General features: G+C 45.9%; 2 protein-coding genes across 2 annotated transcripts; both read left to right on the forward strand.

Annotated features, from left to right (window-relative positions):
• Positions 1-5,474: 5,474 nt before the first annotated feature.
• LOC123643456 (immunoglobulin epsilon heavy chain-like) lies at positions 5,475-10,439 on the forward strand (the record flags this gene model as incomplete). Its single annotated transcript, XM_045559002.1, has 5 exons — positions 5,475-5,784; positions 6,319-6,374; positions 9,510-9,864; positions 10,076-10,098; positions 10,407-10,439. Coding segments are annotated over 5 exons (777 nt in total), but the record flags the coding sequence as incomplete, so codon positions are not given.
• Positions 10,440-13,578: 3,139 nt separating this feature from the next.
• LOC123643464 lies at positions 13,579-14,725 on the forward strand (the record flags this gene model as incomplete). The annotated part of the gene is made up of 2 exons (XM_045559015.1): positions 13,579-14,035; positions 14,487-14,725. Coding segments are annotated over 2 exons (696 nt in total), but the record flags the coding sequence as incomplete, so codon positions are not given.
• Positions 14,726-18,075: the final 3,350 nt, after the last annotated feature.

The following is an 18,075-nucleotide window of genomic DNA, read 5'->3' on the forward strand; positions in this document are numbered from 1 at the left end:
TGTGGAAAATTATGCACAACATCCATCTTATGAAGTAATTTCCATTCTTGAGTTATCTCCACGTCTACCTGTACACACAGATGTGTCCTCATCATAAGTAGGAAACAGTTAACTCTCCAAGAGGCTTTGCTACCTTGTACAGTCCCTGCCTATGAAATGGCTATAGGGTCAGAGAGGAAGGTGCTAACACCACACGGCACATCAGCGAGTGTGAAGGAAGGGACAGGACCAGCAGGACAGATGTGACTACTGCTCATTTAGAGTAACTTTGTTGATTTCACTTGTTTAGAGCATTTGTAATTCTAAATTCCTACAGCATTAAAACACACTTGGTTTATGTAAAGCCCAAGAGAGCTGCAAGCTCAGGTGTTGCTGAGCACATATCGTGGTGCAGGACGCTGTGGGTGGCCCTGAGGTGGCCACAGGAGAAGGGTCACTCAGCGTGAGGGTGAGGAACATGGACATTATGACAAAGAAGTCAGGTGTCCTCCTGGGGAGAACAGGACACGGGGACTCTGTGGGCTGAGTCTGCAAGGGCTCGGGCAGAGGCCCCAGGGTCTGTCCTAGAGAAGTGGCATCAGATGACAGGACCTGATGTTGAGCGATTCTGGAATAAAGTGAGGAGCAGGGAAATCAGCCTGGGGGGCTCCCCTGAGGCCTTGAGAGAGGTTGCTCTATGAATGTGACATCATGACATTTGGAGCAGAGGAGCAGAGAGCCAGAATGGAGCAGCCACCCCCGGACCTGTTGGATGAGATCATGTGTGTGTGGAAGCAGCACAGCTGACGCGCGGCAGGAACGGATGGCGTGGATGGGTGTGGCTGCACGTGTGTGTCGTCGGAAAGTGGGATCCGTGCAGGGCAACTCAAGTCGGCGCAGGATCCTCTCTTCACAGTATCGCAGCTCGGAATGTTCATATCTACAGTTAGCAACATGCTTATTTTCTTAGTTTATTTGCTAAAGGCAACAGTATATATTTCAAATAATTCATGATTATTTCATATTTCCTGATATGTATAGGGTTTTTTTTCTCAATAAATTTGGTAAACTGTCGCTGGCAGCCTGTTTAAATATGCCCCCATCAGAGCATAGCAACCAAATCTACAAGAGAAAAATGTTTCCCAGTTGCTGATTGAGAGGAGTCAGCGATTTCAGTAAGATGCATGTGGTGACAGCGTGTGGAGCCACAATATGACCTTTGCAGGCTCCTACCGTGAGATGCCTTCATTCTCTCCCAGGCAAACACAGCAAATGGGGACGGCTCCAGCAGACACAGCTGGGTTAATCTCCTCTGTTCTAAACTGCTCTTGCATAATGGGTTTCACCTTTGAACAGTCTATTTTACCTTACGTCAGCCTAAGGAGATGATACCTGGGGTCTTGTTTTGTGATACCTAAGAGTAAGTCATAATGAAATAATTTAATTTTAACTTACTCCTTGGTGGGTCAGAGCATCCAAGCCCACAGGATAGTGTTTTGGGACAATGTGTGCTATTTCCATGGTGATTTAGGCAAGCGAATCCTTTCAGTGTTTAAGGTGAAGTGGACCTCCTTGTCCCTATTATATATGGCGAAACCCATAACAATATAGGGATACTTTTCAAAATTTTTTTATGGGATACCTAGATATAATTGTAATCTGTGCTTCCGTATTAAGGATATGCAATATTCTCAGTAGGTGAATATCTGAAGGCCGGGCGCGGTGGCTCATGCCTGTAATGTTTGCCCTCTGGGAGGCTGAGGCAGGTGGATCGCTGGAGGTCAGGAGTTCAAGACCAGCCTGAGCGAGACCCTGTCTCTACTAAAAATAGAAATAAATTATCTGGCCAACTAAAAATATATATAGAAAAAATTAGCCGGGCACGGTGGCGCATCCCTGTAGTCCCAGCTACTCGGGAGGCTGAGGCAGGAGGATCGCTTAAGCCCAGGAGTTTGAGGTTGCTGTGAGCTAGGCAGATGCTAAGGCACTCACTCTAGCCCAGGCAACAAAGTGAGACTCTGTGTCAAAAAAAAAAAAAAATAGGTGAATATCTGCAGTGAGTAACATATTTACAGCCTTTGTCAAAGGGACTAAAAGCCAGACAACACCCTGTTATATTTTATCATACATTATTTTAATATATTTTGGATTTCTAATTGAGTCACTCACAGACTGCTCTCTGTTCTATTGCACAGTATAACCATGGTTAATAATAATGTATTGCATATTTAAAAATAGCTGAAACATTGGAATTTAATATTCTCACTACAAAGAAACAACAAACATTTGAGGTGATGAACATGCTATTTATGCTGATTTGATCCTTCCACAATGTATACATGTATGGTCATCCCGTCACATCCCTTCAATATATAGAATTATTGTCAATCAAAAATAAATAAAATTTTACCCATGTGCCCAACAATACATGAGTGGATTAATAAAACGTGGTATCTGTATCCCATGGAGTTCTACTCAGCCACAAAAAACAATGGTGACCTGGCACCTCTTGCACTACCCTGGATGAGCTGGAGCCCATTCTGCTAAGCGAGGTATCACAAGAATGGAAACACAAGCACAGCATGTGCTCACCAGGAAATCTGTGCTGACTGACCAACACTACGGTGTTCACAGGGTAGTAATACTCAGTGGGTGCCCGAGAGGTGGGGACGTGGGGGGTGAACTCACAACTAATGCACGTTGAGCGCACTGTGTGGGGGAAGGGCACTCCTATAGTCCTGCCTCGGGTGGGGCAAAGGCATTATATGCAACCAAAATATTTGTACCCCTTAATATTTTGAAATAAAGAAATGATAAAATGATAAATACTTTGGATGAGGAATACGATAATTTCATTAATTTGATCAGTATGTAAGGTATACATATATCAAAACACATGTTATGAGATTAAATATATGCATTATTTTTCAATTAAAATAAAATAAAATCTTTAAATGCAACGGTACAACAAAACCCACCCAGGTACATTTCCTTTTGTGCAAATTGTATAATTTTCTGTATTTTTTATTTAATTTTTAACATATCTTTTTTTATTTCATAATATTACGGGGGTACAAATGTTTAGGCTACATATATTGCCTTCCTCCCACCCGAGTCAGAGCATCAACTGTGTCCACCTCCAGACCCCAAAGGCAATCACAGCAACAACAAAAATCAGTAAATGGGACATGATCAAATTATAAACTTCTGCACAGCCACGGACACAATCAGGAGAGCGAGCAGACAGCCTACGGAATGGGAGACAATACTGGCATGCCGCACGTTTTATATTCTTTGTCTTTTCGTCCGTGTCTGTACGCAGATCGTAGGCAAACTGGTCCTTGCTGTGAAAATGTACAAACCTCTCTGGAAGCTCCATCTGATCTCTCATGGCCTCTGGGCACCTTCAATGTTCAGTGAAAGAGAGGATGGTGTGAATATTTCAGTTCTTTTTCTTTTTTTTTTTTTAATTTCAGGATACTATGACGGTACAAATGTTTTGGCTACATTTTATGTCTTTGCCTGACCCAAGTGAGGATTAGAGGCATGCCCTTCCCGTCTACAATGCTCACCTTGTCCATGAGTTGTGAGTTTACCCCCCTCACCACCTAATCCCTGGAAAATATTACTACCGTGTGAGCACCATAGTGTTGATCAGTTAGTGCCAATTTCATGGCGAGTACATGTGGAGGCTATTCCTTCAATCTTGTGATACCTCACTGCGGATAATGGGCTCAAGCTCAATCCAGGAAAATATAAGAGGTGCTAGATCACTGTCATTTCGTATAATTGAGTAATATTCCCCTGTATACATATACCAAATGTGAATGATGCCCTCATGAATTGAGAGACACGTGGGTTGTTTCCACATCCTTGCAATACTGAATGGTGCTGCCATAAACATTCGGGTGCAGATGTCTTTATTATAGAATGTCTTTTGCTCTTTTGGGTAGATGCCTAACAGTGCTATTGGTGGATCTAATGGTATTTCCATTTTTAGCTCTTTGAGGTATCTCCAAATTCTTTTCCACAGAGGTTGCATCAATTTGCAGTCCCACCCGCGGCATAAGAGTCCTGCAAGTCCTGGTCTCTCTGCAGATTTCAGGTTTGTTCTAGGTCATATAACTTCCATTATCTGAAACATTAAATAAAATGTGCTAATGTATGGCCCGTGCAGGTGTGTTGATGTGAATGAAGATGATGTTGCTGTTATTGTTGTTGATATAAAAAGAGGAGGAGCTGTTTTCTCAGCTGCCTCCTTCTCCCAGGTGAAGAGAAGCTTTATCCATAACAGCAAGGAATTGGAAACAATCCCAACATTAATCAGTAGGTTAATAAACAAGTATTTTTTGCAAACGATGCATTAGGGCACTACATCGACTGCAACGGCTGTGTCAGGCACACTGCAGCGTGGCTACGTCCACAGAATGTGCTGTGAGTAAAATAAGCAAAAAGCACCTGTTACGTGATTCCACTGTTACAAATTCTAGAGAGTGAAAACGGAAGTAACATAAACTATGTTAGCAGGTGCCTGGGTAAAGGGAGGGGGACGGAAGAGGAAAGAAGGAGCAATTTTAGAAGGATAGGTGTAAACAGTGAGATAAACCGATTTCCTTAATATTGCCGACAGGGTGGTGGTGACGACAATATGTTTAATTTGCACAGTTAAAATACGTTAAGGAAACTGTACATCAATTATACCTCATTAAATATGAACAATTAAATAGACTATTTGTTAGGGAAGGAGTGATGGACAAATAGGTAAAAACAAGTGAAACATTAAGTACTTGAAAATGGTTTTGCATTGACCCTGTGTGTTCCAAATATTTTAACGTATTATTTAAGTAAAAACAGGAAGACAAAAGTTTGCTTTATATTTTCATTACAGAATCGAGATTCCAGAAACAATAGCAGGCATGTCCAGATCTGCTCTGCAGTGCATTCCAGGGATGGGATTATAGACCGAGACACTGAGCCTAAATCTTCCAGGATATCTGTTCCTGGACATACCACACAACTTTTATATGCATCTAGGGTTACTTTTACATCCGTAAAATACATGACACATTGACACCTACAGCACATGGTTTTTGGGTGTTTATAAATTAGATAACTAAAGAGGAGTTAATTATTTATCACGGTAGAGTCACACAGTTTTTCTCTCAGCCCTGCCCTGCCTCAGGGGTCCCCACCCCAGGCATAGCTTTATAGCAGGGGACATGCAAATAGGGCCCTCCCTCTGCTGATGAAAACCAGCCCAGCCCTCACCCTGCAGCTCTGGGACAGGAGCCCCAGCCCCGGCATTCCCAGGTGTCCCCATTCGGTGATCAGCACTGAACACAGACACTCACCATGGAGTCTGGGCTGCGCTGGATTTTCCTTGTAGCTCTGTTACAAGGTAATTCATGGAGAACTAGAGACATTGGGTGTGGGGGTGGATGTGAGTGAGAGAAACAGGGGTGTGTGTGGCAGTTTCTGACCAGGATGTGTCTGTGTTTGCAGGTGTCCAGTGTGAGGTGCAGCTGGTGGAGTCTGGGGGAGGCTTGGTCCAGCCTGGGGCGTCCCTGAGACTCTCCTGTGCAGCCTCCGGATTCACCTTCAGTGATTACTACATGTATTGGGTTCGCCAGGCTCCAGGGAAGGGGCTGGAGTGGGTTGGTTTTATTAGAAACCAGGCTAATGGTGGGACAGCAGAATATGCTGCATCTGTGAAAGGCAGATTCACCATCTCACGGGATGATTCCAAAAGCACTGTCTCTGTGCAAATGAACAGTCTGAGAGCCGAGGACACGGCCCTGTACTACTGTGCCAGAGACACAGTGAGGGGACATCAGTGTGAGCCCAGACACAAACCTCCTGCGGGGCAGCGCGGGGCCGCCAGGGGGCGCCCAAGACACAGGAGCAGAGTCAGCCCAGGGCAGGTGCAGGTGGAGGGTGAGGGCTGGTTTCCTCTCGGGGTCGTGGCTTCCTCTCCAGAAAGCGGGTTCCTCTGGGGAACTTCTCTGAATTCACGGTTCTGTGCTTCCCTCTGCAGTCTCTGAGTTAGATATGTTTGTGGTAATGAGAGAAGATATTGTCACCTGCTCAAAAGGCAGACAGTGGCTTCCAGGGACTTTCTCTTTTCCCCAAATGGACATTAATGATCAACACTTCTCAATGAGTCAGAAAATCAATAAAAGATTCTTTCCTGGACAGCACGATGCAGCACAGCACACAGAGGGAAACGTCCCTTCCAGCCGGCAAGCAGGATAAAGTGCCTACGGTATGTCAGGGGCAGACGGAGTCACCGTCCTAAGCAAGAGCAGGAGGACCCCGTGGGGCTCCGTGTCCCAGCACCAGGCTCCCAACATGGATTCTATCTGACAGGATTCGAGGGCAGAGGGACCCACCGACATGTAGTGCAGATGTTGGCTCTGATGGTGTTAGACACCTGCACACACAGGCAGGCACAGACACACACACACACACACACACACACGCTGAGTGGACACGGGAAGGGTTAGTCTCTCCACTACTGAGGTGTCTGCAGAGCAGGGCAGGCCCCTCAACACAGTCCCAAGTGGCTTCGTAGGGCAGGAAGGGAGACGGGCTCAGTTTTCCACAACAGTTCCCTGGTGGGGCAGGGAGGGTCTTGTGGGGTGTGGGCCTGTGACAGCCATCTGGTGAGAAAGCACCTGTGATTCTTCCCTGGGATTCCCATGAGTGGAGCAAACAGGGAAGACGAAGGATGGGCCTTCAGATGTCAGCGGACAGACACCAGCTAAGAGACATTGACTTTATTCCACTCAACAATTATTAAATATTTTTAAATTTTTGTTTGAAAAGCAGGCAAAGGCCATTATGGGTGGAAAACAATGAGGTCTGCCAAAAACTAGAAGACATTTCATTAGTTTGAACAACTCAGAGTACTAATGGGGATGAGCAGGAGGAGGAGTTAGACAGGGTCTTGGTCCAACGTCATGGTGGAAGCTTTTCACTGTACAAGGTCATCAGCTTATCCTGAAGGCCTTGTGTCAGCTGTGGGCTGCAAATTACCAGAAGCTTCCCAGGTTCTACAGGGATGCTCAGTTTGACTTTCTCTACCACAGCAGCCTTCCAAGTGTCTGGAATTCTCAACTGATGCTGTCATTGTGAAATATGAACCCGATGGATTCCTCCCTGTAATTGCACTGCTGTGTTTCCCTTAAAGTCCTTAATAATATTTGGTCCAGTATGGCTCAAGGCCAGTATTTTCTTGATGTTTCTCCAACACACACTATGTCCTGGTTGAAGGTGCTGAGAGACTGCTAAAAAGATGTAGTAAAAGGACCCTGAATCTGTGGTGATAAGAGTGTCTATAATGCATGAACTGCTTTCAAAATTCTTTACTCTCACAGGCAATAGGGAAAATGCTAGTAGTTGTGGTAAAATCTAAATGTTTGTTAAGTTGCTACCAAGTCATAGGGTAACAACTGATGTGTCCTTGAGGGACTGGACCACAATGCTGTAAGCTAGTGCTCATGGTAGACTGGTGAAGGATTTCAAGAATTGCTTAAAACTGTGATATGCAAATTTCATAATGCTAATTGGATAAACATTTTCAACATTTACAAAATATTTCCAATGAGTGGATGGTGTGTTACGTGAGCAGTGGTGATGCCTCACAAGGTTAGACAGCATCACAGACTAAATTTAGGCTGCTTGTTCTCGGTAATGACCTCCTACAACACTTGTTTCACCCCCATGTTATTTTTTTGCATGATTTCTATTTACTTTAGTTGGATCTCTAGGATTTAGAATTCTATCTAGAAATTCCTTAGTTTTTTGTTCATTTTGATAGGTTTTCCAGAACTTTTGAGAAACCCTTTTGTTTGCAAAATATCCGAAGTTCATGTACTATTTTAAAAACATATGCTTTAAATCCCGGATTTTGGGTAATTGACAAGCACCAAGAAGGGCAACGACTTCTGCCACATGGGGTAATTTTACTTCCAGTTGAGCACAACATTGTAATGGAAACTTTTCCTACATAATATGAATCACTGCTTAATAACATCCAGGTTTATTACTGAAGTGTGATTGATGAACAAATAATATAGTCTCAAGGGTCTCCATGAGCATCTCATCCAAGGAATACACAGAACTTTTCGCTGATGCAGACAAAACAGCTCTGTGTCCACACTTAGCTTTCAGCCCCGTGTCCTAGCACACAGTGAACCGCACGCCACTGTTCACCTCAGCTGGGGCTCCTGACTAGGAAATCAGGTACTTTTGGTTTTAATGCCTCTAGACCATCATATCTGGCTATTTTAGCAAAAAGTAAAGGCAACATGAAATAACGAAACAATAAGGAAAATCATAACCTAATGAAACAAGAAGCGGGATGTGAGTGGCTCCATCGTTGCCGATTTCAAAAGCTCATGCACCCAAGGAGCTTCTTGTCTCAACGTTTCACACTGATATGCAGAAAACGTCCGCTTCATCCCCCAGGCCCCTCTTGTGTGGATGGTGAGAGTGTTTTGAGGGTCACGCAGACAGGACAAGGGTGGAAGAGAGAGGACACCTTTCTGAACTTTCCCCTGAAGGATCAGCAAGGTCACAACAGAGAATTTCTCCTGCCTCCGTGGCTAGAACTCTGTCACCCGCCCACATGCACACGAATTCCTGATGGGCATAAATGCTACAATGATGACGCTGACCATTTTATCACATAAAATTACTGGAAACTGACATAAATATTCTCTTTTCTTTTTCTGTTTTTTTCATTTTCTTTGTCCTTTTGGAAAGAGGGTCATGTTATGCCACGTACCTACAGAACAGTGTCATCATCATAGCTCACTTCAACCTCAAAGTAATGGGCACAAGTGATCCCACTGCCTCAGCCACCCAAGTGTCTGGGACTACAGGTGCACCCACAGTGGTTGGGTGAAATATATATAATACATATATATATATGACATTGTCTCACTGCGCTGCCAGCCAGGCTGGCCTCAAACTCTCTGCGTGAAGTGACACTCCTACTGTGGCCTCCCAAAGTGATGGGTTACAGGCATGGGTCACAGCACATGACCGTATTCAATAACTAACCTTTCTTAACCTAAAATTAATTAGTTTTCGATCATTACCTGAACTTTCACTGAAACATTCCTACTGTGATTGAGTTTCATTTCCATTTCCAATGTTCAAAACTGGGCCTCCATGAGAGTCTAGTGCATAAAAACACGTCCCCGCAAGACACTCACCACTTCTCTGTGCCCTGCCCTCCTTCAGCTGTCCCAACAAGAGCTTGCTATATAGCAGGGGACATGCAAATAGGGCCCTCCCTCTGCTGATGAAAACCAGCCCAGCCCTCACCCTGCAGCTCTGGGACAGGAGCCCCAGCCCCGGCATTCCCAGGTGTCCCCATTCAGTGATCAACATTGAACACAGACACTCACCATGGAGTCTGGGCTGCGCTGGGTTTTCCTTGTTGCTCTGTTACAAGGTAATTCATGGAGAACTAGAGATATTGGGTGTGTGAGTGGATGTGAGTGAGAGAAACAGGGGTGTGTGTGGCAGTTTGTGACCAGGATGTGTCTGTGTTTGCAGGTGTCCAGTGTGAGGTGCAGCTGGTGGAGTCTGGGGGAGGCTTGGTCCAGCCTGGGGGGTCCCTGAGACTCTCCTGTGCAGCCTCTGGATTCACCTTCAGCAGCTATGACATGAGCTGGGTCCGCCAGGCTCCAGGGAAGTGGCTGCAGTGGGTCTCATACATTAGTAGTCCTAGTGGTAGCAGCACAAGCTACGCAGACGCCGTGAAGGGCCGATTCACCATCTCCAGAGACAACGGCAAGAACACGCTGTCTCTGCAAATGAACAGTCTGAGAGCCGAGGACACGGCCCTGTACTACTGTGCCAGAGACACAGTGAGGGGACATCAGTGTGAGCCCAGACACAAACCTCCTGCGGGGCAGCGCGGGGCCGCCAGGGGGCGCCCAAGACACGGGAGCAGAGTCAGCCCAGGGCAGGTGCAGGTGGAGGGTGAGGGCTGGTTTCCTCTCGGGGTCGTGGCTTCCTCTCCATAAAGCGGTTTCCTCTGGGGAACGTCTCTGAATTCACGGTTCTGTGTTTCCCTCTGCAGTCTCTGAGTTAGATGTGTTTGTGGTAATGAGAGAAAATATTCTCACCTGCACAAAAGGCAGACAGTGGCTTCCAGGGACTTTCTCTTTTCCCCAATGTACATTAATTATCAACACTTCTCATTAAGTCCGAAAATTAATAAAAGATTCTTTCCTGGACAGCGCGATGCAGCACAGCACACAGAGGGAAACGTCCCTTCCAGCCGGCAAGCAGGATAAAGCGCCTACGGGACGTCAGGGGCAGACGGAGTCAGCGTCCTAAGCAAGAGCACGAGGACCCCGTGGGGCTCCGTGTCCCAGCACCAGGCTCCCAACATGGATTCTATCTGACAGGATTCGAGGGCAGAGGGACCCACCGACATGTAGTGCCGATGTTGGCTCTGATGGTGTTAGACACCTGCACACACAGGCAGGCACAGACACACACACTCACACACACACACACACACACACACTGAGGGGACACGGGAAGGGTTAGTCTCTCCACTACTGAGGTGTCTGCAGAGCAGGGCAGGCCCCTCAACACAGTCCCAAGTGGCTTCGTAGGGCAGGAAGGGAGACGGGCTCACGTTTCCACAACAGTTCCCTGGTTGGGCAGGGAGGTCTGCTGGGGTCTGGGCCTGTGACAGCCATCTGGTGAGAAAGCACCTGTGATTCCTCCCTGGGATTCCCATGAGTGGGGCAAACAGGGAAGACGAAGGATGGGCCTTCAGTTGTCAGCGGACAGACACCAGCTAGGAGAATCTGACTTCTTATTCCACTCTACAACTATTAAATATTTTTAAATTTTTTTTGAAAAGCAGTCAAAAGTCATTATGGGTGGAAAACAATGAGGTCAGCAGGAAAAAAGAAGACATTTCATTAGTATGAACAAATCATAGTACTAATGAGTATGAGTAGGAGGAGGAGTTAGACAGGTCCGATCTCTTGGTCTTGGTCCAGTATCATGGGTGAAATCTTTTCACTGTCCAAGCTCATCGGCTTATCCTGAAGGCCCTGGGTCAGCTCTGGGTTTCAAAATACCAGAATGTTCACAGGTTCTATAGGGATGCTCGGTTTGAAATTCTCTACCACAGTAGACTGCCAAGTGTCTAGAATTCTGAACTGATGGAGTCATTGTGAATTATTAACCTGAGGGTTGCCTCCCTGGAATGGTACTGCTGTGTTTCCGTTAAAGTCCTTAATAATATTTGTTCCAGTATGGCTCAAGGCCAGTATTTTCCTGATGTTTCTCCAACACACACTATGTCCTGGTGGAACATGATGAGAGACTGCTAAAAAGATGCAGTAAAAGGAGCCTGAATCTGTGGTGATAGGAGTGTCTATAATGCATGAACTGCTTTCAAAATTGTTTACTCTCACATGCAATAGGGAAAATGCTAGTAGTTGTGGGAAAATCTAAATGTTTGTTAAGTTGCTACCAAGTCATAGGGTAACAACTGATGTGTCCTTGAGGGACTGGACCACAATGCTGTAAGCAAGTGCTCATGGTAGAATGGCGAAGGAGTTCAAGAATTGCTTGAAACTGTGACATTCAAATTTCATAATGTTAATTGGATAAACATTTTCAAAATATTTCCAATGAGTGGACAGTGTGTTACATGAGCAGTGGTGATCCCTCACAAGCTTAGATGGCATCACAAACTTGGTTTAGTCTGCTTGTTCTGGGTAATGGCATCCTACAACACTTGTTTAACCCCGCATTCTGTTTTTTTTTGCATGATTCCTGTTTACTTTAGTTGGTTCTCTAGGATTTAGAAGTCTATCTAGAAGTTCCTTAGCTTTTTGTTCATTTTGATAGGTTTTCCAGAACTTTTGAGAAACCCTTTTGTTTGCAAAATATCCCAAGTTCATGTACTACTCTAAAAGCATTCCAATTCAATCCAAGTTTGTTTGCCAATTGGCAAGCACTAAAAAGAGAAATGTCTTCTCCCACATGGGCTGATTTTACCTCCAGTTGAGCACAACATTGTAATGGAAACTTTGCTTCCATGATATGAAACTCTGTTTAATAATTTCCAGTTTTATTACTGAAGTGTGATTGATCAACAAATAATATTCTCTCAAGGGTCTCCATGAACATCTCATCCAGGGAATACACAGAACTTTTCGCTGATGCAGACAAAACAGCTCTGTGCGCACTCTTAGCTTTCAGCCCCGTGTCCTAGCACACGGTGAACCGCACGCCACTGTTCACCTCAGCTGGGGCTCCTGACTAGGAAATCAGGTACTTTGGGTTTTAATGCCTCTAGACCATCATATCTGGCTATTTTAGCAAAAAGTAAAGGCAACACGAAATAACAAAACAATAATGAAAATCATAACCTAATGAAACAAGAAGCGGGATGTGAGTGGCTCCATCTTTGCCAATTTCAAAAGCTCATGCACCCAAGGAGCTTCTTGTCTCAACGTTTCACACTGATATGCAGAAAACGTCCGCTTCATCCCCCGGGCCCGTCTTGTGTGGATGGTGACAGTGTTTTCAGGGTCACGCAGATAGGACAAGGGTGGAAGAGAGAGGACACCTTTCTGAACTTTCCCCTGAAGGATCAGCAAGGTCACAACAGAGACTCTCTCCTGCCTCCGTGACTAGAACTCTGTCACCCACCCACATGCACACGAATTCCTGATGGGCATAAATGCTACAATGATGAGACTGACCATTATATCGCATAAAATTACTGGAAACTGACATAAATATTTTCCTTTCTTTTTCTGTTTTTTTCTTCTTCTTTGTTCTTTTGGAAAGAGGGTCATGTTATCCCACCTAGGCTACAGAACACCGTCATCATCATAGCTCACTGCAACCTCAAAGTAATGGGCACAAGTGATCCCACTGCCTCAGCCACCCAAGTGTCTGGGACTACAGGTGCAGCCACAGTGGTCGGGTGAGGAATATATACGTATAAAACATTGTCTCACTGGGCTGACAGCCAGGTTGGCCTCAAACACTCGCCCTAAAGTGACTCTCCTACTGTGGCCTCCCAAAGTGATGTGTTACAGGCATGGGTCACAGCATAGGATCAGCATATTCAATGACTAACTTTTCTTTGTATAAAGTTAATTAATTTTCGATCATTACATGAACTTTCACTGAAACATTCCTACTGTGAGTGACTTTCACTTCCATTTCCAGTGTTCACACCTGGGCCACCATGAAAGTCTAGTGCATAAAAACACATCCCCCCAGACACTCACTTGTGATCTGGGCACTGCCTCCCTCAGCTGTCCCACCCAGGGCTTGCTATATAGCAGGGGACATGCAAATAGGGCCCTCCTGTGCTAATGAAAACCAGCCCAGCCCTAACCCTGCAGCTCTGGGACAGGAGCCCCAGCCCCGGCATTCCCAGGTGTCCCCATTCAGTGATCAGCACTGAACACAGACACTCACTATGGTCTCTGGGCTGTGCTGGGTTTTCCTTGTTGCTCTGTTACAAGGTAATTCATGGAGAACTAGAGATATTGGGTGTGTGAGTGGATGTGAGTGAGAGAAACAGGGGTGTGTGTGGCAGTTTCTGACCAGGATGTGTCTGTGTTTGCAGGTGTCCAGTGTGAGGTGCAGCTGGTGGAGTCTGGGGGAGGCTTGGTCCAGCCTGGGGGGTCCCTGAGACTCTCCTGTGCAGCCTCCGGATTCACCTTCAGCAGCTATGCCATGAGCTGGGTCCGCCAGGCTCCAGGGAAGGGGCTGGAGTGGGTGGCAGTTATATGGTATGATGGAAGTAAGCAATACTACGCAGACGCCGTGAAGGGCCGATTCACCATCTCCAGAGACAACGGCAAGAACACGCTGTCTCTGCAAATGAACAGTCTGAGAGCCGAGGACACGGCCCTGTACTACTGTGCGAGAGACACAGTGAGGGGACATCAGTGTGAGCCCAGACACAAACCTCCTGCGGGGACGCGCGGGGCCGCCAGGGGGCGCCCAAGACACGGGAGCAGAGTCAGCCCAGAGGACAATAATGGTTCATTTCCTGTCAGAGTTTGTGGCCTCTTCTCTAGAAATTTTATCCTGGGACTTATCTTCTTTCGTGCCTGTGTGCTCGTCCCTGTAGTGTCTGAATTAGAAGCGTCTTGTTGTAGTAAATGAACACATTGTCACCTGCACACAAGGCAGAACGTCACTCATGTGGGCAGAAGTGACCCTGCGGTTGTCACAGGGGTCAGAGGCCTCAGGGAGCCCAGGGGAACCTGCTGCGCATTTTCCAACCAGACTCAGCACAGACGTCAGTGGGACTCCCTGAGTGGGACAGTCTTTGGGATTCAGATTGGGACATGCAGGGACCTGGGCAGGGTCAGTGTCTCATAAAACCTAACGGTTTCGAATTTTAATCTACTCATTTAAAACTAAACATTCCTGATGCAGAACTAATTCGGTTCTATTTTTTTCTGCAAGTCTGTTTTGTTTCTCCCTAGGTTCTATTTTTCACATCTTCGTCTTCTCCTTCTTCTCCAAGAAAATGGAGGGTGTGGTCTCCGTGCCTAAATCCCGGGGCTCAGGCCCTTTACCTGGAGCTCGGGTGTGGCCCAGGCTGTGGCTCCTGTGGGACCGGGGAAACATTGATGGGACTGTGTCACCCACCACTGCTGGGACCCTCCTGCTGTCACCTGGGCCTGGACTCACGTTGGAAATGCAAGTGGCCATTAGTAGCTGAGAGAATGAGAGTGATTGGTCAGAGTGGGACGTGTCCACTGAGACTCTCACAGAGTCACCTTCAACAGCTGTGGCATCGGGGAGACCTGCAGGTGGAACCTGAATGTGCTGAGCTCTCTGTGGTGGCATCCAGGTCCTTGTGACTGCTATCTTCATGGCTCCACATGATGACACAGCACCCTGCAGTTGAATCCTCCTGTGTGAAGTGCCTGCCCCAGGTGGTCCTTTGTCCAGGAGCCTCCTCATCCTCCCCCCTCTGCTCCTCCTGACTGCCCTCTCCTGTGTCCCCCTCCTTCCTGTGGAGAGCAAACTCGTCCCCTGGTTTTACTCTCACACCCACCGTCATCAAGAGGGAACCAGGGTCATGTATTGAACAAGGATTTCTGTCCAAGTCACATGGGATTCACAAAAGGTTTCTTGCATACATTACTCTTCATCATGGGAGATACTTGTCAAAAATTATGCACAACATCCATCTTATGAAGAAATTTCCATTCTTGAGTTATCTCCACATCTACCTGTACACACAGATGTGTCATCATTGTAAGTAGGAAACAGTTAAAGAGGCTTTGCCACCTTGTCCAGTCCCTGCCTATGAAATGGCTATAGGGTCAGACAGGAAGGTGCTAACGCCACACGGCACATCAGGGAGTGTGGAGGAAGGGACAGGACCAGCAGGAGAGATGTGACTACTGGTCATTTAGAGTAACTTTGTTGATTTCACTTCTTTAGAGCATTTTTAATTCTAAATTCCTACAGCGCTAAAACACACTTGATTTATATAAAGCCCAAGAGAGCTGCAAGCTCAGGTGTTGCTGAGCACATATCGTGGTGCAGGACACTGTGGGTGGCCCTGAGGTGGCCACAGGAGAAGGGTCACTCAGCGTGAGGGTGAGGAACATGGACATTATGGCAAAGAAGGCTGGTGTCCTCCTGGGGAGAACAGGACACGGGGACTCTGTTGGCTGAGTCTGCAAGGGCTCGGGCAGGGGCCCCAGGGTCTGTCCCAGAGAAGTTGCATCGGATGACAGGACTTGATGTTGAGCGATTCTGGAATAAAGTGAGGAGCACGGAAATCAGCCTGGGGGGCTCCCCTGAGGCCTTGACAGAGGTTGCTCTATGAATGTGACATCATGACATTTGGAGCAGAGGAGCAGAGAGCCACAATGGAGCAGCCACCACCCCGGACCTGTTGGATGAGATCACGTGTGTGTGGAAGCAGCACAGCTGACGCACGGCAGGAATGGATGGCGTGGATGGGTGTGGCTGCACGTGTGTGTCGTGGGAAAGTGGGATCCGTGCAGGGCAACTCAGGTCAGCGCAGGATCCTCTCTTCACGGTATCGCAGCTTTGAATGTTCATATCTACAGTTGGCAACGTGCTTATTTTCTTAGTTTATTTGCTAAAGGCAACAGTATATATTTCAAATAATTCATGATTATTTCATATTTCCGGGTATGTATAGGGTTTTTTTTTCTCAATAAATTTGGTAAACTGTCCCTGGCAGCCTGTTTAAATATGCCCTCATCAGAGCATAGCAACCAAATCTAGAAGAGAAAAATGTTTCCCAGTTGCTGATTGAGAGGAGTCAGCGATTTCAGTAAGATGCATGTGGTGACAGCGTGTGGAGCCACAATATGACCTTTGCAGGCTCCTACCGTGAGATGCCTTCATTCTCTCCCAGGCAAACACAGCAAATGGGGACGGCTCCAGCAGACACAGCTGGGTTAATCTCCTCTGTTCTAAACTGCTCTTGCATAATGGGTTTCACCTTTAAACAGTCTATTCTACCTTACGTCAGCCTAAGGAGATGATACCTGGGGTCTTGTTTTCTCATACCTAAGAGTAAGTCATAATGAAATAATTTAATTTTAACTTACTCCTCGGTGGGTCAGAGCATCCAAGCCCACAGGATAGTGTTTTGGGACAATGTGTGCTATTACCATGGTGATTTAGGCAAGCGAATCCTTTCAGTGTTTAAGGTGAAGTGGACCTCCTTGTCCCTATTATATATGGCCAAACCCATAACAATATAGGGATACTTTTCAAAAATTTTTTATGGGATACCTAGATATAATTGTAATCTGTGCTTCCGTATTAAGGATATGCAATATTGTCAATAGGTGAATATCTGAAGGCCGGGCACGGTGGCTCACTCCTGTAATCTTAGACCTCTGGGAGGCTGAGGCAGGTGGATCGCTGGAGGTCAGAAGTTCGAGACCAGCCTGAGCGAGACCCTGTCTCTACTAAAAATAGAAATAAATTATCTGGCCAACTAAAAATATATATAGAAAAAATTAGCCGGGCATGGTGGTACATCCCTGTAGTCCCAGCTACTCGGGAGGCTGAGGCAGTAGGATCGCGTAAGCCCAGGAGTTTGAGGTTGCTGTGAGCTAGGCAGATGCCACAGCACTCACTCTAGCCCGGGCAACAAAGTGAGACTCTGTCTCAAAAAAAAAAAAAAAAAATAGGTCAATATCTGCAGTGAGTAGGACATTTACAGCCTTTGTCAAAGGGACTAAAAGCCAGACAACACCCTGGTATATTTTATCATACATTATTTTAGTATATTTTGGATTTCTAATTGAGTCACTCACAGACTGCTCTGTGTTCTATTGCACAGTATAACCATGGTTAATAATAATGTGTTGCATATTTAAAAATAGCTGAAACATTGGAATTTAATATTCTCACTACAAAGAAACAACAAACATTTGAGGTGATGGACATGCTATTTATGCTGATTCGATCATTCCACAGTGTATACATGTATGGTCATCCCATCACATCCCTTCAATATATAGAATTATTGTCAATCAAAAATAAATAAAATTTTACCCATGTGCGCAACAATACATGAGTGGATTAATAAAACGTGGTATCCGTATCCCATGGAGTTCTACTCAGCCACAAAAAACAATGGTGATCTGGCACCTCTTGCACTACCCTGGATGAGCTGGAGCCCATCCTGCTAAGCGAGGTATCACAAGAATGGAAACACAAGCACAGCATGTGCTCACCAGCAAATCTGTGCTGACTGATCATCACTACGGTGTTCACAGGGTAGTAATACTCAGTGGGTGCCCGACAGGTGGGGACGTGGGGGGTGAACTGACAACTAATGCACGTTGAGCGCACTGTGTGGGGGAAGGGCACTCCTATAGTCCTGCCTCGGGTGGGGCAAAGGCATTATATGCAACCAAAATATTTGTACCCCATAATATTGTGAAATAAAAAAGAAATAATAAATATTTTGGATGAGGAATACGATAATTTCATTAATTTTATCAATATGTAAGGTATACATATACCAAAACACATGTTATGAGATTAAGCATATGCATTATTTTT

Source organism: Lemur catta, chromosome 1 (genome assembly GCF_020740605.2).
Source record: "Lemur catta isolate mLemCat1 chromosome 1, mLemCat1.pri, whole genome shotgun sequence".
Classification (NCBI taxonomy): Eukaryota; Metazoa; Chordata; class Mammalia; order Primates; family Lemuridae; genus Lemur; species Lemur catta.